Below are 27,193 nucleotides of genomic sequence, written 5' to 3'. Positions count from 1 at the left end.
TGGTGACAACTGGTATTCAGCTCTGGGTCTTAGAAAGACAGATGTGCAGGCTGAGCTATTTGAAGAAAACTCCACACGTTATTTAGCCACTTACTTAAAGCCTCTTCCTAAAGTCTTCAACAATATGTGTCAACATACTCTACTTCCACACTGTGGAAGTCATGAGTACGTTTCTGATAATGACGCCTTGCTCATCTATCATCTGTTAAACTGCAAGAGATTGAACTTACCTCATGTTATTCTCCAGCACATGATCTGTGCAGCCCAGAAAGATTACAAAAAGAATATTGTGCCTTATGGCATGGTCCTGACTAAAATCTTCAGGCATTTTGGAGTATCTCTTGCATCTGAAAAATCATTGATCAATATTTCCAAGTTTTCCACAAAAAATTTATCTCACATGCGCAACACTGCCTCTGCTCCAACAACTACTTTTCCATCCTGTCCCATCTCTCTCAAAAGGAAGAGATCAGCCGGAAGACGACCTTCCAGAAATTCTATTTCTTTTTCTTCTCCTTCTACTAATCCCAATACAATCTCAGACAAAACTCCCACACCAGAACGTTCTCCACCCCCTCCAGAACGTTCTCCAGAACTTATTCCATCACATCCCACTCTTTTTGCTCAAACATCTGGCGCTATCCCTTCACATATTCCCTCTTTTTCTCAACCACCTCACTGCCCTACACATGACTTTAGTACTTTCTTATCTAATCCTCTTCTGTCTACCATGTCTCCACTATTTGTTTCACCACAGAAAACCAGTTCTTCCATTTTTGGAATAAGTCAGTTTTTGAACTTTCCCGCTCCAGCTGATCACTCTACCTCATCTGTTGGCCCTCTACCCTCTATTTCATCTTCTTTTGCCTCTATTCCATCCTTATCTGCCATGCCTATTCCCTCCAACACAGTTGTTGCTGCCTCTTCTCAACCCTCCGCTCACCTTCCCTCCACTGCCACCTTAGCTGCACCCTCAAACTCTGATATCATGGCCGCTCTCCAGACCATCATGGCAAGACAAATTCAGCATGATCAAGAGACTGCTCTACTTAGAACTTGGATGGCTGATCACCTCGCTCCCAAGCTGGGTATTCCACCTCCGCCTCCTTACCCTGTCCCCCCTCCCTCTCAGATCCCTCCTGCTGGAAAATCCTCCTCCTCCGAAGGATCTTCTCCATCCCTAGCATCTTAGGTCTATCCCTTATGTCTTTTTGGATGACAAAGGGGGGAGAATTAACTTAGATTTTCTTTTATTCTGTTACTGTTCTCTTGTTGTTATGACTCTTTTATTGTATCTTGCCAAAATTAATGAACTTTTGTTATCTTTAATGAAACTCCTTCTGATTCCATTTAAAAATTTTTATTTTATGTTGAATTAACAAATGCACAAATTGAGGGGGAGCTGTTACAGCTCTTTATAATAGAATCAAATTAAAATCTAAATTAACATGTTTGTCATCATCAAAAAGGGGGAGATTGTTGAGACAAACTCTCTATTTTAAAGTTTTGATGAAAATAAACAAAAGTTAATTAAGAATGTTAATTATGATTCTAAATGTTATGTTAATTTAACTTGTGCTTTTGAGTGGATTTAATTAAGAACAGAATCAAGCAAAGCAAAGAAAACAACAACAAGAACACTAAAACAAAGAAAGAGCTACAGCCTCGAAAAAGTTCATCACAGCATGTTGTTCAAAGTTTATCTACATCGTTAACAAAGAATCTGCTCTGGAAATCACTCATATCTAACAAACACATGGCAAGGAACAAGTACAAATAATCCAGACTCAAAAAGGATATTTGATCGCAAAGATCAAAGAGTTTAAACATGGACAAAAGTCATGACGGCTTAAGAACTCCAAAATTCAAATGTCAAGAAAACTTGATCAAACTGGGTATATGACAAGACAAGAACAAAGGAAATACAGAACATTCAAAACGGGAACTCCAGAATGATTATTGAAGCTCAAGAACGTTCAAACTGATAAAACCAAGAACGTTAATCATTCTCCGTTTTCTGCACATCAACAGCAGCCTTGCATCCTCTCTGTTTCAGTCTGCAATTCGATTCAAATCTTCTCCAACCTCCTCTAGCTACACTCAAGACTCAAGACAGCTAATGTACCATCCAAGATCAATGAAGAAATGTCAAAGAAAGGACAGAAATGCTTTCAATGCTAAAACATCAAAAGTCAAAAAGCTGTTTTCAAAGCAACATTATTTTTATTCTAAAAATAATGTTTTAGTCAAAAAAGCATGGCCTCTTCAACAGCTATTTCGTACATCTCCAGCCTATAAATAGAAGGCCATTATCTCAGTTCTAAGTAAGAAATTCAAGTGCCAAGTAATCAACATTATACAATCACACTTAAGCTTGAAATTCTGCAAAACAGAGGAAACACTACATTCTGCAAATTCGCGAAAAAAAAGCCACTGCTGCTCATTCATATATCAGTTGCGAAATTGTCATTAGATACTCTGTAAAGAATCTATTCTCAAACAAGAGTTGAGTAATATCAGATTCTGTCAAATTCAATCATTTGTAAAAACTCAAACTATAAGAGTTTCTTATAGTTTGTTTAAGATTGCTTCCTATCAAGGTTAGATAGGTGTTGTGATTGCTTTCTGGGTGGAAAGTAATTAAGAAAGAAATAGATCAAGGTTGATCTATTCTAGGTGTTGTAAGATTAAGAAGGTTCTCCATTTTAAACACTTAGTGGAAAATCTCACAGTTGTGAGGACTGGACGTAACCCGAGTTGGGTGAACCAGGATATATCGTTGTGTGGTATTTCTTCCCTTATCTATTTACTTTCAGTTTGATTGATTATCAAGTTAATTACATAAACTGAATTATTGGTTTTAACTAACCAAGAACGTTCTCCGTTTTCTGGTTAAAACCAAGAACGTTCTCCATTTTCTGTTTTCATAACCAAGGTCAATCTTGAGTTATTTTCTTAAGTTTTTAACAGAAATTTTAAAAGGTGCATTTACAATTCAAACCCCCCTTTCTTGTAAATCGACATTGTTACTTCACAAATAACTAAAGTTCATATGTGTAGCCTTGACTTCCCCATACATTTATAACACTAGGAGATGTGTGACATTTTTCAAGATCATTAGATTTCAACCAAATCAAAAAGCCTCCCCTTGGTTGAAATTGTTGAATCGTTTGCTCTTATTGTCTACAGCAACAATCATAATTCAAAATAATTATTATACCCAAAATGAACATATTTCACTTGAAGTTATAAACCACTCTAAAAATTTATCATACTCAATCACAAAAAGTATATATTTCACTTGAAGCTAAATCCCTTCAAGAGTTTGTATATTGTTTACACTGATAATCATAGTTCAAAATAAATATGATACGTCACTATTAAGAGCATATTTCACTTGAAGTTAAACTACTAAAAGACATTCACTTGAAGTTAAACTACTAAATTTATTTTTACTTGATAAATGAAGGATACAAAAAATTAAACTAATCTAAATTTATTATTTCGTAAAATATTTGTCTAAATCTAAAAGAATTAAAGTTCAACGTCAAAATAACTAATTTTCAACAATATGAAATATTTTCTAAAGTAATTCAATTTAAACGAAACTCAACAAAATATAATAACATAAAGTTATCTAATGAAATTCATTCATAATTTTTTTTAAAGGCTAAATTATATTCGTGGTCCCTTAACTTAATTTCAGGTAACATTTTAGTCCTTTATCTTTTTTTTTTTCCGACTTGGTCCTTTATTTTAATTTTAAGTGAAAATTTGATATTTTATGTTTTAAAATTTCAACAATGTTATCCTTTTTTATATAAAAATTCAAAAAAAAAATTCAATCAAAACTCATATAATTAATTATATTCTTCAACATAATACAAATTTCATCAAATTCGTAAAGCAAATCTTCAAATAAACTCATATTTTCATACTTTATTTGATATTTTTAGGAATAAAGGACTAAATCGAGAAAAAAAAAAAAGAAGATAAAGGACTAAAACGTTACCTGAAATTAAGTTAAGGGACCACAAATGTAATTTAGCCTTTTTTAAATGTTGGATAATAGAAAATTGATAATCATTAAATACTTAAATTTAAAAATGATAAATGGACACTTAAACTTATTTATTATTAAGAGTGAAAATAAGTTAGATCTAGAATTTAATCTACCATAAGACTCATGCTAAACTTTTTTTTTACATAGCTAAAGTCAAAGTTGTGTTAAAATGCTATTCAGTTAAAAATGTCATAATACAAGATTGAAATATGAATTAAAATGAGTAAATTATTATTTTAGATCTTGAAATTACAGATTTATGTCAATTTAAATTCTCAAATTTGTCAAATTATTTACACTCAGTAAAATGCTTTTTATTTACGATTTAGAATGTTCAACGAATATTTTGATTGCCTTTAAATAATTTAAAGGAAGACCAAAAAATTTTAAAATTTTGAAATTATAAATTAACATTAACTTACAATTGTAAAATAAAAAATAACGATCTCCCCTTTTAAAATTTAGATCATTAAATATCAATTCAACTAAAAAATATCGATAAATATCACGTTAAAAGCTTTAAGTTGTACATTTTACTTTGTATTCAAATATAATATATGACAATCGTAAATTAATTATAATAAAATTTGTAATATCTATTTAGTCATGTTTATAGATATTTAAGTTATAATTAGACGCAGATAAATACAAAGTTATATAATGAATGGGTTACAGTTAGGGCTGTTCATGGTTGGTTTTTTTAAAAAACCAAACCATATCCATTTTAAAACCAATATATGGATTTAGATTTATAACCAAATCCATTATTTGGTTTAAAACCGGTTATAAAACCAATTGTAAAATTGGTTATGGTTAAATAACCGGTTTATAATTAAGCAACCGGTTTTGAAAATTTTAATTTTAAAATCGATTTTTTTTTTCAAAATCGATTAAAATTTGATTATTTTTTTAAAAAATATTTATTCATAGTTTAAAAATCGGTTATTTAAAAAAAATCGATTTTTTTGATAAATTTTTTAAAAAAAATTCTCACCAAATTTTTCGAGAAAAAATTTGATTTTAAATTTTTTTGAGAAAAAAAAAAGTTCTTTTTATTTATTTTTTCCGGTATTTTTTCGAAAAAAAAAATTTCAAATTTTTTTCAAGACATAAAATCTCAAAATTAACAAAATATTGGTAGTGGATAAAAACCGGTTAAAAACCAAATCCAAATATAAAACATAAGTGGTTATCCAACCGATTTTAAATAAACCGGATTATAACCATATGATTTTAACTGGATATTTAAAATGGATTTGGATCCGGTTTTGGATTTGGGCCTCATAACCGGATTTTTTGCACAGCCCTAGTTACAGCAGTGATTTAGTAGTTACTATTAGTACTACCTAGCTGTAGTAGTGAGTGAAGTGATGATGATCATGTGTGTCCGTCCCTTATCCCTCGCGTGCCCTTTTCTTTCTCTCTTTCTCGCATAATAAGCGCTGAAACTGACGTACCCTCCTCTCTCTCTCTCTCTTGTATTATCTCTCTCTTGTGGGGTCTCTCTCCTCATGTCCTGTCTTATCACACTTTTCTCTCTCTCTGGTCCATCTCACTCTCTTTTATTACTCTCTCTCTCTCTCTCTCTCTCTCTTGAGATACCATGATAAGGTGCTTCTGCTTTTACACTACACCTCGTTTTTCACTTCCTCTTTTTTTTTTTAATCAACTTGTGCTACTCTTCTCTGTTTCATGGACCAGAATTTAGGTTGTTATTAGACCACCGAGGTAGTCTGTCCATTTTTTCTACTTCTTCTTCTTCTTCTTTTCTTTTCAACTCCATTTTCTTTTACTTATTTTTCCTTTGATAAAATTCATCTGGGTTGCTACTAAATAACTAAAAAGGTTCTTTTTTTCTTCTAAAAATATGTTTTTTTTTTTTGCTAAGTGGGTTTGTTTTGGAGGAATGTTTCTTGTTCTGGTGTTTTTTTTTTTGTTTAACTGGTTGTTTTTTTGTTGATGAAATAAAAGTTTTGTTATTTTGTTACATATTTTGCATTTTATGTTGTTCATGTGAATTTTCTTGAATTATGCATGTTTATGGATTTAGTTTGTGTGAATTTACTTGGCAGTTAAATTCTTTTCAGCTTGAAGCTCAGGTGTTAGAATATGTTTTTGTATCCTATTAATTAATAATAATGTATTTTATTTTTCAGTTTTTGTGCTATTATTTTGTTGTTGCTTCAAATTGTGTTAAGAGTGTCCCTGAATTTAGAGATGTTACTCGAGTTTTGGACACTTGTTCTCTTGTTTAATTATCATAAAGTATTCAAGTTCAACCATTATGTGTTTGTGTCTTGTGTTTAAAATTTAGATGTTGTGCTGCACATTCTCTGTCTCTTTTTTGTTCGGTTTTTGAGTGGTTCTTACTTATATGGATGCTAATCTAAAATTTCATTTTAAGAATTGGTCTTGAAATGTTGTGTATAACCCTGTGAAACCATTTGTAGAGGTTTTTGTTGTTGTGATTTTTAACCTCTGGTGGGGTTTTCATTCATAATTGTTGATTAGAATGTTACATTAGCTTAAAAAACATTTTCAGAATTTCCTGTTTTAATTCAGATCTCCAATTGTAAGCAAATGCTTGTTATCCTGATCTTCATTTAATTATTCAAATAATTCATTAGCATTTATAGCTGCTGTTTTTCCAATACTAGTGGCTCTTTAACTATTGAAGGCCACGATTTTGACTAAACATTTTCATGGTCTAATTGAAACTGGGAAATGAAATTGAAACTGTTAAAAAGAAAAATCGATAATTACTAGAATCTATTTTTGACATGTTGACTTTAAATAATGATTTTGCTATAAAAACCTGGAGATTTATCTGCTGGTCAAATAATTTACCACTTAGTTACTGACAGAAAGAATAGATATCATTACTAGTACCTGAAGCTTAGAAATTAATGCTTTGAATTCAAAGGGCATTGATTAATCCTTGAGAATTTTTCTTCTAATCATGCATTTCTTCCGAAATGTTTTGTATGCATTGTTTGTTTTCGTTAGATTCTTCATTGCATATGAATTTTCATTCTTTGTAGCATGTTGAAATATAACATTTCTGACATATATGTTTGTCACAACAATAGTTCAATTTTATTCATTTGTGGACATATGACTAGAAATTATATAAACTTCACATTTTCCCCTCTTGATAGATACTATACTACTTTGTTTCTCAGTGAATTGATTGAATTGTGATGAATTTTCTAGAGACAGTATGAAGATTTCAAGTTTGAAGAAACAAGCTGTGGGATATGCTGTTGGAAATGAAGGATAGGCAGCGGTGGAGAGCGGAAGAGGATGCATTACTCCGCGCTTATGTCAAACAGTACGGTCCTAGGGAATGGAACCTCGTGTCTCAGCGCATGAACACACCTCTTAATCGGGACGCAAAGTCGTGCTTAGAAAGGTGGAAGAATTACCTCAAGCCAGGCATTAAGAAAGGATCACTCACTGAAGAAGAGCAGCGTCTCGTTATTAGCCTTCAAGCAACACACGGAAACAAATGGAAGAAAATCGCCGCGCAAGTCCCCGGCCGCACTGCTAAGAGGTTAGGGAAGTGGTGGGAAGTATTCAAAGAAAAGCAACAAAGAGAAACAAAAGTGATTAACAGAAACGTCGACCCGATAAACGACAGCAAGTACGAACATATACTCGAGAGTTTCGCCGAGAAACTAGTGAAAGAGAGACCTTCACCTTCATTTGTTATGGCTGCTTCCAACAGTTCTTTTCTGCATACCGATGCGCAAGCGCCAACATCGACATTGTTACCTTCGTGGCTTTCAAATTCGAACAACACTGCACCTATTAGGCCACCTTCGCCATCAGTGACACTAAGCCTCTCTCCATCAACAGTGGCAGCGCCTCCCCCCTGGATGCGACCGGACAATACGCCACTTGTTTTAGGCAACGTAGCTCCTCACGGAGCCGTTCTAACTTTTGGCGAAAACTTGGTGATGTCCGAGTTAGTTGATTGCTGTAAGGAGTTGGAAGAAGTGCATCATGCATTGGCAGCACATAAGAAAGAGGCGGCGTGGAGGTTAAGCCGAGTGGAACTGCAGTTGGAATCGGAAAAGGCGAGTCGAAGGAGGGAGAAGATGGAGGAAATTGAAGCAAAGATAAAAGCTCTTAGAGAGGAACAATCGGTTGCGTTGGATAGAATCGAAGGAGAATATAGGGAACAGTTAGCAGGGCTGAAAAGAGATGCAGAAACCAAAGAACAGAAGTTGGCTGAACAATGGGCTGCAAAGCATTTGCGACTTACCAAGTTTCTAGAGCAAGTAGGGTGTAGATCAAGGCTTGCTGAACCTAATGGAAGATAAATAAATAAATCATTCATCAGTGTGATCTAGTTAAGCATTTGTGTCTTGAATTATATGCGGTTTTTTATGGTCCTTGTCATGGTTTTAAATTGCAGTCAGAGTTACGCCGTGAACTTTTATGTTGTGGTAAAATGCAGATGATGTTGTCGCAATTGTTATTGCGATATTGTTGCAGAGTCTTCTAAAACTATTATATTGCGGACGAAACTGAGGTTGAAGAGTGGATTTTAGAGCCATGGTCCTTGTGAGTTTTGTTATTGTCTTTATTAGAAAACAATGTTATTATAGATGCCTATTAATATCCTATCTTTTCATACAAGTTGAGGACTTTGCATTTGTATTAGGAATATTGATGTTGTAGTGCATAGTTATTACGTCCATCTTTATGAAGGTGAACGAACTTATTATATTCATATCTTATTATTATGTTTATCTAATTATTTTTTGTTTGTGTTTCTTTTATGTATAAATGTACAATAATCAACTTTTTGAGGAAGATGTATACCTGCATCATATACATTCTGTGGGTTTAATTAATATAAGGTCAATCAGCAAGACCAAGTTCAGCATGTCAGTTATGACATTCTCTCACACAACAATCTTTTTAACTTATGTTATAATTAGTTGGGATATTGTTAAAGGTTGTTGGAAGTGTGTTAGCATTAATTTTAAGTTAGTATTTGTAAATTTAGCATTAGTCCAATTACCACTTGTAAATAGGAGTAACTTTTTTTTTTTTTTTACCTAATTTGATGGATTGGATAATAAATGACGATTTTGAATTCGAGATTTAATAGCTGTATGAATTAATTATAATAATAATAATTATTTTTATTAAGATAGAAAATAAGTAAATAAGTATTTTGTTTTCGAAAGTTGACTAGTGTCAAATTAGTTACTCTTCGACGAACATCGCCAAAAAATAATTTAATTAGAAAACCCATATTTCTTGAATGTGAAATGGTAGTTATCTATTATAGTTACATTTAAAGAAGACCAAAGAGAGGGGTGGTTGAGGATGAAGAAAAATGAGTAGAATCTTTTCATTTTTTAAAAGAAATGTAGAAGTCCATTAATTATATGCGGTTTTTTATGGTCCTTGTCATGGTTTTAAATTGCAGTCAGAGTTACGCCGTGAACTTTTATGTTGTGGTAAAATGCAGATGATGTTGTCGCAATTGTTATTGCGATATTGTTGCAGAGTCTTCTAAAACTATTATATTGCGGACGAAACTGAGGTTGAAGAGTGGATTTTAGAGCCATGGTCCTTGTGAGTTTTGTTATTGTCTTTATTAGAAAACAATGTTATTATAGATGCCTATTAATATCCTATCTTTTCATACAAGTTGAGGACTTTGCATTTGTATTAGGAATATTGATGTTGTAGTGCATAGTTATTACGTCCATCTTTATGAAGGTGAACGAACTTATTATATTCATATCTTATTATTATGTTTATCTAATTATTTTTTGTTTGTGTTTCTTTTATGTATAAATGTACAATAATCAACTTTTTGAGGAAGATGTATACCTGCATCATATACATTCTGTGGGTTTAATTAATATAAGGTCAATCAGCAAGACCAAGTTCAGCATGTCAGTTATGACATTCTCTCACACAACAATCTTTTTAACTTATGTTATAATTAGTTGGGATATTGTTAAAGGTTGTTGGAAGTGTGTTAGCATTAATTTTAAGTTAGTATTTGTAAATTTAGCATTAGTCCAATTACCACTTGTAAATAGGAGTAACTTTTTTTTTTTTTTTACCTAATTTGATGGATTGGATAATAAATGACGATTTTGAATTCGAGATTTAATAGCTGTATGAATTAATTATAATAATAATAATTATTTTTATTAAGATAGAAAATAAGTAAATAAGTATTTTGTTTTCGAAAGTTGACTAGTGTCAAATTAGTTACTCTTCGACGAACATCGCCAAAAAATAATTTAATTAGAAAACCCATATTTCTTGAATGTGAAATGGTAGTTATCTATTATAGTTACATTTAAAGAAGACCAAAGAGAGGGGTGGTTGAGGATGAAGAAAAATGAGTAGAATCTTTTCATTTTTTAAAAGAAATGTAGAAGTCCATTAAGAGAGAAATACTAACAAAAACTACATATTTAATTTCAAACTTCTTTTACCATTTAGATAATATAAATAAGTTATTTAAACTTAATAGACGAAGTCAAGAGATGTATATTCAAATACTATTGATATTTGTAAAAAAATAAAGACTATTGGTGCTATACATATATATAAAAAGAAAAAAAAGACTATTTCGATTGCTTCTACCAATTTAAGACTATTTCGATTGCTTCTACCAATTTTAGAAATTTAAAAAATCAATACAAAGACTTTTTATAGCTATCTAAGTAGGTTGAACAAGATCTCTCAAATTCTCCTTATTTTAATTTTATCGTTCATGTGATTTCACTTCATCAATTTAAATAATATGCATAATTAGTATTAATTTTGTTTTACACTAACATTGTCAAAGTCAACTATTTTGCCAAGTCATTTCACTCTTTTAAATATTAGTATATTCTAAAATTATTTATACAAAATGAAAAAATTATAATTTTTATTAGTTGTTAATGTAAAATAAATTTATATTTAAAAATAATTTTTTTTTATTTATATATTTTTCTTCAATATTGTTATTCGAATACAAAATTTGACATAAAATATAAGACATATATAAAATATAACGGAGACTATTTTTTATTTTTTATTAAATGTCATAGTATTGTATTTGTCAAAATTACCCCTCCTTCCCTTATATACACAACTTCCCCCTCCCAATATTTATTATATTTTGAACTCTATTTCCTTCTCAAAAAATCAGTTTTTTCTCTTTTTCATTTAATAAGAACTCATCTCTTTTCTATTTATTTTTTATTATGTTTGAAAAATTCTTAACTTTTTTAAAAATTATTTTGGCCATCAATTATATTAATTACAGTGTTAATTAGGTGATAAAAATACACAATGATAATATAGTTGAAGAAAATAACTTATTATTTTTAAAAATTATAAAGTATGAAAATAAATTAATCTCTTAAATGTGTAATATTCCCAACAATATTTGGACAATTATTTTTGTTGTTATATCCCACGGTCCAACCCAACGTATATCATTTTGATTGACCATATACAAATACGGCTAAGTTTTGGATGATTCTTGAGAACTTTGTTCACTGTCTTAGGAGAATGAAAATTTAATAATTTAAAGTTTAATTTAAAGATAAGTAAAGTTTGATTAATAATTGTTTTGGCTTATATTTGAATTTAGGTCATCTGAAATGATTTGTCAATTTCATTAACCTCACTTGATTAAAGTGATATATGTTTAAATTTGACATTGTTCATTTGTTCTTCTATTGTAAAAAATGATCGAAATTGAATTTGTCTCCGGAGCTAAAGAAGACGTTAAAATTATTAATTGAATTTGCACTAAAGGTGACACGTCAATCAGAAACCAAACAAACAAGACAACACAGCGAGATAATAAAACAACGCCACATATATACACAAATTATTTATCTAAATAAAAAAAAAGAGAAAAACAAATTAATAGAGTATCTAGGACCAAAAATTAAACCTATACCACCCTCCCTTGTGGAAAAAAAATTCATTAAAAATGATAAAATCCTATTATTCAATATATATTCCAAAATTAAGAAAAAAATGGGTAAATGAAAAGAAAACGCAAGACATGAAGACAGAAGGCACGAAGAAATAGTGTTGGAGTCTTGAGTGTAGTAGCTGCATTGTATATAATAACCATCATCATCATTCATCGCCTTAAAAAAAAAAAAAGGATAATCCTTCACTATGGAATTCGATTAACACATTTCACACCATAATTTGGGGATTTTCTCAAATCCAATTAGGGTTTCCAACTGCGCTACTTTCTTCACTTCTTTCCGTTTTGTTTCTTGTTTCTTCGCAAAAATCACGGAATTGAATTGAACTGAGGAACTTTCTTCCGTAGAATCAAACCTGGGGAGTGAAGGTTCTGGTTCTCTTCATCCTCGCTCCTTGTGCTGTTGCTTCCTTCGTTTCTTGCGTTCCTTCATGGCTGATAAGATGGATATCGATTCTCCCTCCGAATCTCAACCCCTCAGGACACGAGATCGAATCGTTCGGGTAACACTAATTTTTTCGATTCTAAATGCTTCTTATTGAAAATTCACACTATTCATTATTTGATCATTGTATAGTTATTCAATTTGCACATGAAATGAAGATACGAGAAATGAGAAATGATCTTGTTGGTTGATTTAGTTGTTTTGAATTGTTTTCCCCTTTCTTGTTTGAGTTAATTTTTAGTTACTGATTTTTTTTAGAGTTTTAGGGTTTGGATTTTTTAATGCTGAAATTGAAATGCATGTTTGGATTTTGGTGCGGGTTTCAGAGGCTTGTGGAGTTTGGGGTTCCTGAGGAGCAGCTCAATGGGCGTGGTTTGGTTGCTTTTGTTAAGGATAAGAAGGAGTTGATAGATGATTTGGTGTCTGTTATATTGCCTACTGATGTTGAACTGGCAGGAGTATCTCAAGATTCAAAATTGGGTTCGAGGAAGACATTTCAAGAGTGCTTGGTGTGGTTGAAGTGGTTGATGTTTGAGGGTGATCCCAGTGCTGCTCTGACCAACCTTTCTGATATGTCTGGTTGCCAGAGGGGTGTCTGTGGGGCTGTTTGGGGTCGTACTGATATAGCTTACAGGTGTAGGACTTGTGAACATGACCCGACTTGTGCAATTTGTGTTCCTTGTTTTCAGAATGGGGATCACACAGGACATGATTACTTTGTTATATACACGGGCGGTGGTTGTTGTGATTGTGGAGATGTGACAGCGTGGAAGCGAGAGGGGTTCTGCTCAATGCATAAGGGTGCTGAGCAGGTACAACCACTTCCGGAGGAAGTAGCGAACTCTGTTTCTCCTGTGCTTGGTTCTATTTTCAGTTGTTGGAAAGACAGACTAATGGTGGCGAGTGATTCTGTTCCAAAAAGAAAGAAGGCTGCAAATGATCTAACTTTTGCTGTGGTTGACATGCTTTTAGAATTTTGCAAGCAAAGTGAGAGTTTGCTCAGTTTTGTTGCTAGGTTGTTGTTTTCCTCTACTGGTTTATTGAGCGTCCTGGTGAGAGCTGAGAGGTTTTTGACTAATGATGTTGTAAAGAAACTCCATGAGCTACTCCTGAAATTGTTGGGAGAGCCTACTTTTAAGTACGAGTTTGCAAAAGCTTTTCTCACTTACTATCCAAGTATTATAAAGGAGGCCATTAAAGAGGGCAGCGATATTCCTCTAAAGAGATACCCACTACTATCCATGTTCTCTGTGCAGATACTTACAGTTCCAACTCTTACTCCGCGTCTTGTAAAGGAAATCAACCTACTGACCATGCTGTTGGGATGTTTGGAGAATATTTTCATTTCTTGTGCTGAAAATGGACGTTTACAGGTAACGAGCTATTAATTAAATCTTTTTAAAGTAATACGACTCTGTTAGATATGATGCCTGAGATGTGCCAAGAATACCAAGTGTGTGTCTTGCTTTTATGTTTGTAGATAATTTTAAGCGAAGATGGTTAAGAAGTTTCTATAAAAGAAATGCAGTTTTACTTCCTGTTATCATGTTTTCAATCTTCTTTCGTGCATGATGCTTTGGTAAAGAAATATATGGTCCTCTTACAGGTTTCCAGGTGGGTACATTTGTATGAGACAACAGTACGAGTTATTGAAGATATTCGGTTTGTTCTGAGCCATGTGGTGGTATCCAAATATGTAACCAATGACCATCAAGATATCTCAAGAACTTGGATGAAGCTTCTTTCCTATGTGCAGGGAATGAACCCTCAAAAGAGAGAAATGAATCAACTTCTAGAAGAAGAAAATGATAATGTCCATTTGCCTTTTGTTTTAGGGCACTCTATAGCCAATATTCACTCTCTGTTGGTGGATGGGGCGTTTTCTGATGCTAGCAAGGGAGAGGTGGATGATGAAATTGTTTGGAGCACGGATAGGAATGAATCGGATGATGGAGATGATCTAAGACATGCTAAGGTTGGGAGGCTATCCCAGGAAAGCTCTGCATGTAATCTGACCAGTAAAAGTAGTGTCTTCGCATCATCACAGGTTCTTGAGATAAAATATGATACTTCTTCGCATCTGCTTCCATGTTCTGCCACTTGGTTGATACACGAGTCTTTAAGGGCTGTTGAAAATTGGTTGGGAGTTGAGAATACCCCTGAGGTACTTCCTAACATGTTGTCTTCAAATAGTGGTACTGGCAATTTTTCAGCATTTAAGAGAACAATATCTAATTTCAGAAGGGGTAAATTGAAAACAAATGATGAAATTGGTTCAGAAAATACTAGTGCTCGTTCCAATTTCGATAATGTTAGAATATCTGAAAAATATCTTCTCGCGTCATCAAATGATAGTACCATGGAAGAAGATTTTCCTGTTGAATCAGATGGGTTACGTTCTCTATCATTACCTGATTGGCCACAGATAGTCTATGATGTTAGTTCACAAGATATATCTGTTCACATTCCGTTTCATAGATTCCTTTCAATGCTGTTACAAAAGGCACTAAGGAGATACTTTTGTGAATCTGAAGTGCCAGTTGTGACTGACATTTCTGCTAATTCATCCTCAACAATCTATAATGACTTCTTTGGACATGCTTTACGAGGAAGTCATCCTTATGGTTTCTCTGCCTTTATAATGGAGCATCCATTGCGTATTAGGGTCTTTTGTGCTGAAGTCCATGCTGGAATGTGGCGTAAAAATGGCGACGCTGCTTTACTATCATGTGAATGGTACAGATCAGTGCGTTGGTAAGTCAAATTTGTATTTAAGTATTGAATCACATCCATTGTATTATGCTATATCAGTCTTTTACTTCTACAGGTCTGAACAAGGTCTGGAGCTTGATCTATTTCTTCTTCAGTGTTGTGCTGCACTTGCTCCAGAAGATCTTTTTGTCAGTAGAGTTCTAGAGCGCTTTGGACTATCAAACTACTTATCCCTGAATTTTGAACAGTCTAGCGAGTATGTCTTCTCCCGCAACACGGAAAACTTTTCATAAATCTAATGGGGTTTCTTAGCTAATTTGTTTTTCAAGGGGATTCTTTGTTGAGGATATGCAGAGTTTGACATGCTGTACTGTACCCCATATTGTTTTTCCCCTAGTATTATTTGTTTATGTTCTCTTTTTACAGAGGCCATCTCATCATTTTCTTCTGAACTAATTTCTCTCCTTTATGAATTAATGTTCTAAAGAGAGAAATTTTAAAATCCATGCACTCTTCATTTCATCATGCTGAAACTGAAATATCTACTGGTCCAGCTTATTGTTAATATAGATTTGTATATCTGATATATTGCATATGGTCGCTCATTGTATAATAGCAAGTGTCAGTGTGCATTATGTACTGCTGCATTAGAGAAGTGTTTGTACTACTAGATGTGTATGCAGCGAAGCCACCAGTTCAATATAGCTGTCTTGCTTAATCAGTACTCTGTCACTTAGCTTCAATATAAGTAATGAGATTCAGTTACACCGACTAATAACTCCTGATCTAATAAATATTGGATGTTTTGCTTGTCTCCATCTAGGTAGTTAATCCCAGATAGCGGTGCGTCGTGGCCAACCCCAAAAGTGGGATAGCGTGTTCCGCGATAGGCGGGATAATGCTATTTTTAGCTGGAAAACGTTGGGATTAACTTCCTAGGTCTCCATTTATCATAGTCTGATCTGATCAGGATCTCACGTTCATCATCTTAAGATCCGGATTAATGATAATTACATCTTACTTTTGTTGTGTTACTGTTATGTTGTGTTCATGCAAACCCATCTATGTGTTGCCATTAATTTGTTTTAATCTTTTTTTTTATATAATTTTATAATAATAATTTTTCGTTCTTATTTTCAGATATGAACCTGTTTTAGTCCAAGAAATGCTTACTCTTATTATTCTGATAATAAAAGAACGGCGCTTTTGTGGTCTAACTACTGCTGAAAGTTTGAAAAGAGAACTAATTTATAAGCTATCCATTGGAGATGCTACTCATAGTCAATTGGTGAAGTCCCTTCCTCGTGATCTCTCCAAGTTTGATAAGCTTCAAGATATTTTGGACACTGTTGCTTCATATTGCAATCCGTCAGGCTTTAATCAGGTTTTGTGGACTCTAGAAAAAATTTATGACTTTCTTCTGCTTCCCTGTATTTATTGTGCATTTTCTTTTGTTATATTAGGGTATGTACTCTCTGCGGTGGTCATTTTGGAAAGAATTGGATCTGTATCATCCACGTTGGAATTCGAAGGATTTACAAGTTGCCGAAGAAAGATACTTGCGCTTCTGCAGCGTCTCTGCACTGACTACTCAGCTGCCCAAGTGGACCCAAATTTATCCTCCCCTGAAGGGGATAGCCAGAATAGCCACTTGCAAAGTTGTCCTGGAGATTATCCGTGCTGTGCTATTTTATGCTGTTGTTACTTTTAAATCTGCTGAATCTCGTGCTCCTGATAGGGTTCTTCTACCGGCGCTACATTTGCTATCATTATCATTAGATATCTGCTCTCAGAAGAAAGAATTTAGTGAGAATAATGTGTCACAAATTCCCATAATAGCATTCTCTGGAGAAATAATTGATGAGAGTTCATTTTATGGTGTTGGGGAACAAAGCTTGTTGTCACTTCTTGTTTTATTGATGGAAATGAACAGAAAGGAAAATGTTGACAACTTTGTAGAACCAGGTGGTTTATCTTCTCTAGTTGAAAGTTTATTGAAAAAATTTGCTGAGCTTGATGAATGTTGCATGATTAAGTTACAAAAACTTGCTCCTCAAGTGGTGAATCATATCCCTGAAAGTGCTCCAACTGGAGATTCTAGTGTCTCATTGTCGGCTTCTGACAGCGAGAAACGCAAGGCAAAAGCTCGAGAGAGGCAGGCTGCAGTATTGGTAGGTTGTTATGTTATTCTCTATTTTTTTCAGTGATATTAAAGAAGTGTTATAATGTTTCTGTTTTATGATCTTGATGTGTTTTTTATTTAACTATTAATTTTTAACATGGAAGTATTTAAGTTTTTTAATATTTTGATGGACACAAGTGTTTTCATATCTTTTAGGTGGGTATTTTACAGGCTAAGGAAGGCATTTGGTTGCAAATATTCTCGATTATGCTAGACATGATTTATTTGCTTTTAGATCCTTACAGGGTTGCCCTGTTCTGCTGTGCCTATTTAATTTCCATCTCCATTTGAATTTGTGTTTGGTTTACTTGGCTTTTAATGTAGGAGAAAATGCGAGCCCAACAGACAAAATTTATGGCCAGCATTGATTCTAATGTTGATGATGACTCTCAACTTGGTAATGAAGGTGACTTAGATGCTGAACATGATTCTGAAGAATCCAAACAAGTTGTTTGCTCTCTTTGCCACGACCACAATTCAAGGCATCCAATTTCATTTTTGGTTCTTCTTCAGGTATATGATGGTAGTCCACCTGCTATTAGCTAGATCATGTATAGGTTCTAGTTATTTGTACTGAATTTTTTTTCTTTTTTATTTATGGTTACTTATTTTATCCCGTGCTCTAATTCATGCCTTTTTTCTATGTACAAGAAATCTAGGCTTGTTAGTTCTGTTGACAGAGGTCCCCCATCATGGGACCAACTTCGCCGATCAGATAAAGAACACATGCCTGCCACTAACACCAAGGAGATAGACACAATGCCCGTTAATCGGAATTCAGGTAGTTTGGAATCAACTTCATCTTCCAACTTAACTCAGTTAGATCAGAATGCTGCCACTGAATTAGCTTGTAGTGGGCAACCTGGGGAAGTTAACGCTTCTCTGCAATATATCAAGAATCATTTCCCAGCGTTGGAAAATTTTCATCTCCCAGATACGTCTTGCGAGGAAAAAGAAAAAACGCCATATACTTTCGAGACATTAGAGCAGATTATGTACTCCTCCATTCATGGCGAAATGCATGATCTTCTGTTGTCTTCAAATTTGATGAATGAGGATGAGAATGTTCCAACTGTTGAAGGGAACTCAAATGTTACTACAACTGGATCTGCATTGCTTGGGAAATATACAGCTGATCTTGTACAAGAGATGTCGGATATTTCTTCTGCATCTGGAAATGCTTGTAATGAGAATGCTTCCCTGGAATCAACATCAACACATCTAGCAAATAATGGTTTTGGCCCAACAGATTGTGATGGAGTTCATCTTTCTTCTTGTGGGCATGCCGTTCATCAAGGATGTCTTGGCCGATATTTGTCTTCATTAAAAGAAAGGTACGATTATTCAGCTTTATCTGCATAGCTCGCCATTTCTCATGTTTAGGATCTTTGTGCATGAATATATAAGGGTCTATTTAGTTTATAAAGATGTTTAGTTTTCATTTTTGTCAGTTTTTAAATGCTAGTATAGGAAACAATGAAAACATCTTCTCATTATTTTCATTATTTCTTGTGCTTCTATTTGAAAACAGAAAAAATGTGTCATTTTTGTAGTTAAAAAAAAAAATTGTCAAAGCAATTATGAATTAACATTATTGAAACTCTACTGTTATATCCTGTCCTTTTCAGATCTACCAACCCTTTTGCAAATTATTGTTTTATTGCATTCTTGAGTAAATTTACTACCAAATGTGTAGTTTGAATTCAGTTGCACTATAGTACACGATTTCTTCATTTGTGCCTGTTTCATGAGAATAAGCATTCCTTTCATTAGAAATGTGTTACTATGTTCAGGACTTCAGGTTCAGTGTAGATGTCTAGGTTCAGCAAATCATGTAGATATAGGAAAACAGCCAAAGCCTTTTCCCTGCTAGGTGGAATTGACTACATTGATAAGTGATGGCAATGGCATACTTTCCTATCATATGTAAATACAATAATATGGAAAATTGCACGTGTTTTTCTTACACTCGTAAAATAAACATTGAGTCTGTGATGTGTTGTAGTAGCTAAGCACGTGCTTCTATTTTGTCTCTCTTAACGTGGTATCTAGTGCCTAGAGAGAGGCAAACTTTGAACCGTGTGAACTTGGTTGGCCGGCTGTTGTTATATTAGAGCCGACAAAATATGGATAAGTGTTCGAAGGTGTCTCTTCAAATAGTTGGAAGCTGTATTCTCAAAAGAATACAAAATTTAAACAGTGGAATGGTTGTTGGTTAATTGTGAAAGGAAAATCCTTGGAGAAGTCTACTAGTTTTGTTAACGTACAAATACACTGATTCCCTTATCTTGTTGGTTAATATAGTTTTTGTTTTCTTTCGCCTTCCTATTCCGTTTCTGTGGAGCCCTATAGCCTGTTTGTTTAAGTTTGGTAAACATGTTGGAAATGTAGGAAGTTTTATACATTCTCCCTTGAAAACATGGCGGTAATGTATTTTTTTACCTAACCAAATGTCAAATTCTCACAAAATATCATTAGTCCTATTTAAAATAAGTCTTGGACTCTATTCAATCGCTTACTATTTACTGTCTATAGTACCAATTGTATCATTTTCAACTCCCTATTATTGTCATCCAAAAAGCTTAGCTTCCAAGTCTAATTAACCGAAAGATAACTTTACAAGAAGTTGGTCGCAGTGATCATTAAATGGACCATTAACATCTTCACTAGTATTACAGTCATGCCTCTGTTTCTTATAGCCTCGTGAATAAAGGAGTATGCACTCCTATTCTGTTTACAACATGATGAAGAACAAGGCTCAAGTTTTAGAGGTATATCCCAGATGTATTGGTCAACGTTTTCTTTTAAAAAAAATTGGATGATACTTTATGGATACATGTCTAGGTGTATCCTATGCTTCAGCAATTTTGGAGTAACTGGGCTTCATAGGTGCTGAGTGTCTCAGACTCAAGTTCAATTTGAAATTGAAAGATGCAAGTGTGCTTTGGGTAAGCATTGAAAAAGGTAATACAGTACATGAATTCTGGATACAAGGAGAGTAGGGCTCTGTAGATCACTCAAAACAGGCTGCAGAGGTTTTCTGTATTGTATACCTTATATTAGAAGTGGAAAAAAGTGAATGATGAGCCTTGCCTGCACAGCAGGCATTGTGAAATTCTGGGAGGACATATGTTTCAGAGAATTTGAATATTACAATGAGCGAGGACATGTTTGGGTGCATGAATAATGTGCAGATAGCAAGGACAATAGTTTCCCACTGCCAAGTGGTTAGGAAGAGGGAGATGTAGTAATATCTGAACTCAGGAGCTATTGGTACACATGGTTAACTGAGTTGTTAATCAAATCCAATTAACCTTTATACACACCCACACACTTATTCACAATGTATGGATAGTTAGTTATAAGCAGTAAATAGATAGTCAAGTTTTTCTTGTACATCGGAGAGATTATTATATTGTTATTCTGACTGGGCATATAAGATGGTCTGATATGCTATATATACTGCTTGGACAGATCTGTCAGAAGAATTGTTTTTGAAGGAGGACACATTGTTGACCCAGATCAGGTTTAAATTTTTTTAATATCTTTTTTCATTTTGTAAGGGTGGGTTGATGAATACTGTCTGTTGATGTTATGATTTCTCAATACTTTTAATTTTTTTTTTCCTTTTATTCTTTTTTAAGGGAGAGATTCTCTGCCCAGTGTGCCGCCGACTTGTCAATTGTGTCTTGCCGACTTTACATGGAGAGTTACACAATTCTTTTGTCTCGAGTACGGGTTCAATACATAGTACATCCCCTTTTGCTGACTTGAATGATGCGACTTATTCACTTCGCCTTCAACAAGCCCTTAACCTCTTAAAGTCTGCTGCCAATGCAGTTGGGAAAGAGAAATTCCTAAAAGCTATTCCTTTAAATCATATTGATAGGAGTAGACCAAATGTTGAAAGTTTTTCATTGGTGCTATCTAAAATGTATTTCCCTGGAAAGCAAGATAAGTTATCAAGATTTTCCAAAGTTAACCACTCACTGCTGATGTGGGACACTCTCAAGTACTCGCTGACGTCAATGGAGATTGTTGCACGTTGTGGAAAGACTTCTTTGACTCCAAACTTTGCTCTTAGTGCCATGTATGAAGAACTCAAATCTTCAAGTGGCTTTATATTAACCATGTTGCTGAAGCTTGTTCAAAAGACGCGGATTAAGAATTCTATTCACGTACTTCAAAGATTTAGAGGTGTTCAACTCTTTGCAGAATCAATTTGCTCTGGGGTTTCACTGAGTTATGCAAATAATGTCATTTCTGGGAGAGGTATTATTCTTGTTCTCCTATTTCTGTTTTTTCAAACACAATGATTTTACTTATTTGTTTACTGTATTTTATTTTTTTCACCATTTTCTTTTCTATAAATAATAACTTGAATGAAAAATAAAATTTGTATTTTTGAACTGATATGAAAAATTAGAATACAAAGTTCTTTCATTTAGAAGAGTTAGAAGGTGAATTGTAAGTAGTTATATATTTCTTTACATCCCCAAAAAATAGGAAATTGCATTTATGTTGTCAATATTTATCACTATTGTATCCAGCTTAAGTCCTCCTATGTCCTATCCATGTCTTGGTTTTGAAAACTCAACTCTTTCAACAGTATGTTTGCTTTTCAATATGTAAGATCTAGACTACTTTTCAATATGTCCTATCCATGTCTTGGAATTTGAAATCTGTTACTCTTTCAACAGTATGTTTGCTTGTCAAACAGATTGCAGCTGAAAACCTATTCACATTTGATAGGAGTTTTTTTTTTTTTTTTGCTTTGAAACCCATTTGGCTCAAGGGAAAGTCTTGGCTTTTGCTGTTGTTGTTTTAAGTTTATTGGTTTCATAGGATTAAATTTTCAACATTTGAAATTTGTTAGGCTTAAAGTTGTTTTCCACTCTTGTTTCAAATAAAAAAATGGTATTACCCTAGATACTTCTGTATAAATTTACGGAATTCTATTTTTTCCTTTCATCATACCTAAAATGACAAGTTATCAAAGCAACTTTAAATGAGGGCTTATTTTGTACCTGAACTCCTAATTTAATTTTTTAATTAACAACAATAAATGATTCAGTTTGTTTTATGCGTTGGCTACATACCAAGATTCGCTTGAATTAGGGGTGGCAAAATGGATGGATTGGATGAATTTGGATTTGTATGCTAATGGATGGATTGAAACAATCCATTAATCCATCAAGATCCACCAAAAATTAGTCAAAAAATATCCAATGCAATTCATTCACTAACCATAAAACACAATCCAATCCATCCATCCATTATCATATTTTAATGGATGGATATCCATCCAATCCGTCTAATAATTTATTTTAGCATTCTTATAAATTATATACCTACAATTTTTTTACTATTTCTAAAAATAATTTTATTTATTTATTATTGTAAAAAACTGTTTTTTATATTACTTTATAAATAAATAATTTTAAAAATTAATTTCATAGAAGGTTGAATTTATGCTTAAGTTTTTATTTAAAGAAATATGTGATTCATTAGATTTTAGAAAAAAGGTTGGATGAATTGGAACCATCCATATTTTTAAATGGACGGATTGGACCCAATCCATTAAGAATTTTATTGTATAGTGGATGTATTGGATGGGTGATGGATAATTGGATGAAATTGCCACCCCTATCTTGAATTTATTCTCAAGTTTTTATTTGTAGTGTTTCTATCTGCTATTGTTTGTATGTTTTGTAACTACTAAATTTTCACAGGTGATATGTTATCTGTCTTAAAGCATATTGAAATGGACCAGACAAACACAGATATATGCTTTTGGAATCAGGCTTCAGATCCTGTGCTTGCTCATGACCCTTTCTCAACATTGATGTGGGTTCTTTTTTGTCTACCTCACCCATTTTTAACATGTGAAGAATCTTTGTTATCACTAGTGCATGTTTTCTATATGGTAGCTGTAACCCAGGTTGGTCACTTTAAATTTAGTCTTTGACGTGGTCTCTGATAGTGTTTGTATTCCCTAATCCATTTTTGTCTGGATACAGGCTATAATTTTGTATTATGAGAAATCTCGGGATAAGTTATCAAGTAAACCAGCTCCTTCAGATTGCCTGATTACTGACATAAATAAAATTATGGGAGAGTCTGGAGGTGCTTCCCATTATTTTGTGTCTAACTATTATGAACCTAATGTTGATATTAAAGATGCAATAAGAAGGTTCAGTTTTCCCTATTTGCGAAGATGTGCATTGTTGTGGAAGATTCTCTATTCTACTATTCCAGCCCCATTCTGTGATGAGGAAAATTTGTTGGATAGATCATGGAATATCCCAAGGGACACAATGGACATTATCAATATTAACAAGTTTGAGATTACTAAAATCGAAGAGCTTGAGAATATGTTTAAAATTCCCCCTCTGGATGTAGTTCTCAACGATGAACTTTCAAGATCTTCAGTCTCTATTTGGTGTCGTCATTTTTGCAAAGAATTTGAATCACATAGAATTCAACGTAATATTCATGTAACTCCTGCAGTTCCATTTGAGTTAATGAGATTACCAAAAGTTTATCAGGATCTCTTGCAGAGGTATTTTAACTATTATTTTGTCACTTAAGATACCATATTACTATTTTATTATATTATTAATTGCAACATGTATGCATAAACAGGTGTATCAAACAGCGCTGCCCTGAGTGCAAATCACGTCTTGATGAGCCTGCATTGTGCCTGCTGTGTGGTAGATTGTGCTCCCCAAGTTGGAAATCATGCTGCAGGTTCATTTTCTACCAATTTCCTTTGGTTTGTTTTACTGTTTATGCTAAGAAAAGATTTGAGCATTTAAGCTGTCTCAGATTCTTAAGCTGTACTGAAATTTTACAAGGTTGGTTGTAATTATTTTTCCCTGGGTTCAGATTTAACAAAATTTACTCACAAGCTTATTGGTAGTTTCTAGATCTTTAATTTGAGCCTCTAAAACATTTGTTGTTACGTTCAGATATTTCTTGGTGTTCATATTTTTGTTTTTCAGTCCTTGCTATGGTGTAAAAAATTTCAATTGACCTTGGTTTATTATAATGCATTTGATTATTGATGAGAATCTGAAAGGATTTGTTATGTTGCTTTTTAAGGGAAAGTGGATGCCAAACTCATTCTGTAACTTGTGGAGCTGGTACTGGAATTTTTCTGTTGATTAGGGTATTGCATTCTTTCTTAAACTTCCGTATCCAATCACTAGGCTGTCTTGCTCTTTTTCAGTATTTTTTTAATTTTGTCCTCTGGATTTCCTTTATGAGCCATCTTTTCTTCCTCTTTATTCTTGAAGTGATTAGTTACTTATTTGCATGGATACCTTGGAGTAATAAGTGTTGTTTGTGTTCACAGAGAACTACAATCCTACTACAGAGATCTGCACGTCAGGCCCCTTGGCCTTCTCCTTACTTGGATACTTTTGGCGAGGAGGTCAGCTTCCTTTTGACAGCTTTATTTATCCTTGTTAAGATTAATTCTATCTTTTGTTGTTTTCTTTTATTAAGAAGCTGTTAGGACTGTAGAAGTTATCGAATTAGTTAGATGGTTATCTCACCAAGAAAAAATATTAATTGGTTATATTGGCTAAACAAGGGCTTAGGTTAAATAGTTAGAAGGATGCAGAAAGAAGATTCATTCTGAATTATTAGCTTTGGGAATTGAGCAGTAGCTGTGTTATACTTATATGTTCTGATCATATTTGATTATTTCTGAATTATTTTCCTTATTTATTTTTGATATGATATAGTTTCCTTAAATAGTATTCATACATCTATAATCCCTCTCAATCCCCAACTTTCAGGGACTTCAGAATTATGTTCATGGTGTATGTTGATACATTTGTTTAACTCACCAACCCAGTTATGGCTTTCTATTGATGTGTTAGGTTGAGTTAGCTTGCTTTGACCTTAACTTACGAATTGCCAACCTGGATGCGTTAGGTTGGCTAACTTTGACTCATTATTATGTTTATGGGTTTCCCGAGTGAGCCGAGTTGACTCACTTTTACAGCTTCAAGTATTATGTGTCTATGTTGTTAATCACACCACTTTTGTGGAGAATCGTGGTGCAGCGGAAGACTTGCTTGCAATGCCGAATGCAGATGTACAGCAGAAATTAGGTGCGGCATTTACAGCTTCATTTCACACTCGTCTTATCTCACAATCCAGTCCATTCTGGCCATGTCTTGGTGTTTCCCGGCCATGAAGTTGAAGTTACCGGCCACTACCCATTGTTTTCTAGCCAGAACCTTGGGAGACTAGCCAACATAGAAGAAATGAAGAACAATAATGGAAAGAAAGCTATAATGTGGCGGCTGTCTTATGTCTTATAATAAGTGCGATGATTGCACACCCCCTTTTTTCTATCCACACCTTCTCAATGATTATGAAATGATTAAAACACCTCTGATTTCACATCTGCTACCCCTCTTTTCCTTCTCCCATCTCCTGCTGTTTGCAATAGCAGCTACCCCAAGATTGGCTCTACCTTTATCCTAGGTTTAGGGTCAGCCTCTCTGTAGTCTGTGCCACTATTCGAGACTAACATTGACAACATAGTATAAGTGTGTAGCCTTACTGGTTGAATGCTTGTACTATTTGTAATATGCTAGTATTTTACCTAGATTATAGGTATAAACAGTGTAGTTGTTAAAAATCGCAGTTGTAGCTCTTGTTTGATGCAGCAAGTGATTCATATAATGTGATGAATTGCAAATTGCTTTGAATCCTATTCCTGAGTAAATGTGCTACGTGGTATTGTCGATATGATTTTTATTCTTCTATGTTTTGATAATTTGTCTTGTTTTTCTTTCATAATTCACATCAAAGATATTGAAGAGCCAAATAAGCTTATATTGTTGAATGAAAAGAATCTAAAGTAGTGCTAATACACCCTATTTAATTGTTCCATTGCTCCGTTTTCATTCTTTTGAAAGAGGGTCCTCATACAGTATCATGATCATTGACTCACAGGATACAGATATAGAGCGATGCATTATGAGGGTTGTGTTACATATGTTATGTTTATAGCTTTTGTGCTGTGCATGCTTTGCTGGTTGTTGCCTCAGTTAGTATTCTTGTAGTGGAGAAGGGCGCTGCAAGTTCTGATAATAAAGTCCGAGTCCAGAGTAACTATGCAGCTCCTCTACCTCTGTACTTCTCTTTGGTGCTGGATCTAGAACCACCATTTGTTTTCTGGACCACCATGAGATGAGATTAGGACAAAAATAAATGGCTGCACCAGTGGTAGATTTCTGTTCTGCAGCATAATTTGCATCACATAATGCAGTAAGAAAGCAATGATGATATAGGACACGAGAAAAATAGCATCACAATTTGGAGTCCAAGGCCATGATGCAGAGTGCCTTTACTGTCCAGTGGGAATCCAGAGGAGCAACCATGAATTGACAAACCTTGTTTACTGTGTGACCGATGTCTGGCTTAGTGATGGAGGAATACTGCAAAGCCCTAACCACTGACCTGTATAGTGAAGTGTCACTCATAACCTTAGAACTATGTTTAGAAAGTTTTCAACCCGAGGCCGTGGGAGAGATGGGTTTGGTTTCAGATGTACTAGTCTTGGCATAGGTATCCTTTATATACTTGCTTCGAGTCACCAGTCAGGAACCTGAGGCCGTGGGAGAGATGGGTTTGGTTTCAGATGTACTAGTCTTGTCATAGGATCCTTTATATACTTGCTTCGAGTCACCAGTCAGGAACCATCGAGTCACCAGTCAGGAACCTGAGGCCGTGGGAGAAATGGGTTTGGTTCCAAAATGTAATTTAGCTTGTTAATGAGCTGCTGAA

General features: G+C 34.0%; 2 protein-coding genes across 8 annotated transcripts in view; both read left to right on the top strand.

Annotated features, from left to right (window-relative positions):
* The first annotated feature begins 5,632 nt into the window (after positions 1-5,632).
* Positions 5,633-8,843, top strand: LOC101507474 (transcription factor AS1). 5 transcript variants are annotated; one of them, XM_004492296.4, is made up of 2 exons: positions 5,633-5,791; positions 7,277-8,843. In XM_004492296.4, exon 2 carries the CDS (start codon positions 7,321-7,323, stop codon positions 8,386-8,388), a length of 1,068 nt encoding a protein of 355 aa, XP_004492353.1. In that variant the 5' UTR covers positions 5,633-5,791; positions 7,277-7,320; the 3' UTR covers positions 8,389-8,843. The 5 variants fall into 5 exon arrangements, with proteins under 5 accessions (XP_004492353.1, XP_004492355.1, XP_073222312.1 ...); XM_004492298.4 differs by having other exon boundaries at positions 5,641-5,791; positions 7,283-8,843; XM_073366211.1 differs by having other exon boundaries at positions 5,664-5,771.
* A 3,257-nt stretch (positions 8,844-12,100) lies between these two features.
* LOC101506928 (E3 ubiquitin-protein ligase PRT6) overlaps positions 12,101-27,193 on the top strand; it is a 20,057-nt gene continuing 4,964 nt past the window's right edge. For all 3 annotated transcript variants that reach the window (XR_012162202.1, XR_012162201.1, XM_073365791.1), the window contains exons 1-15: positions 12,101-12,547; positions 12,816-13,862; positions 14,096-15,243; positions 15,317-15,457; positions 16,342-16,585; positions 16,665-17,372; positions 17,708-17,896; positions 18,035-18,717; positions 20,858-20,909; positions 21,028-21,655; positions 23,116-23,324; positions 23,404-23,945; positions 24,029-24,133; positions 24,488-24,554; positions 24,741-24,818. Coding sequence is in view for 1 of the 3 variants with exons in the window: in XM_073365791.1 (XP_073221892.1) it covers positions 12,476-12,547; positions 12,816-13,862; positions 14,096-15,243; positions 15,317-15,457; positions 16,342-16,585; positions 16,665-17,372; positions 17,708-17,896; positions 18,035-18,717; positions 20,858-20,909; positions 21,028-21,655; positions 23,116-23,324; positions 23,404-23,945; positions 24,029-24,133; positions 24,488-24,554; positions 24,741-24,818 (5,913 nt within the window). In the remaining 2 variants the exon portion in view is untranslated. The remainder of the gene's footprint in view (positions 12,548-12,815; positions 13,863-14,095; positions 15,244-15,316; positions 15,458-16,341; positions 16,586-16,664; positions 17,373-17,707; positions 17,897-18,034; positions 18,718-20,857; positions 20,910-21,027; positions 21,656-23,115; positions 23,325-23,403; positions 23,946-24,028; positions 24,134-24,487; positions 24,555-24,740; positions 24,819-27,193) is intronic.

Source organism: Cicer arietinum, chromosome 3, assembly GCF_000331145.2.
Source record: "Cicer arietinum cultivar CDC Frontier isolate Library 1 chromosome 3, Cicar.CDCFrontier_v2.0, whole genome shotgun sequence".
Lineage (NCBI taxonomy): Eukaryota > Viridiplantae > Streptophyta > Magnoliopsida > Fabales > Fabaceae > Cicer > Cicer arietinum.
Note: the sequence above shows the minus strand (reverse complement) of the source record. Positions and strands in the feature narration are given on the sequence as shown.

Bases quoted from the DNA above. Each gene is read 5' to 3' on its own strand.
- LOC101507474 (XM_004492296.4), top strand. From the start codon at position 7,321: ATGCTGTTGGAAATGAAGGATAGGCAGCGGTGGAGAGCGGAAGAGGAT.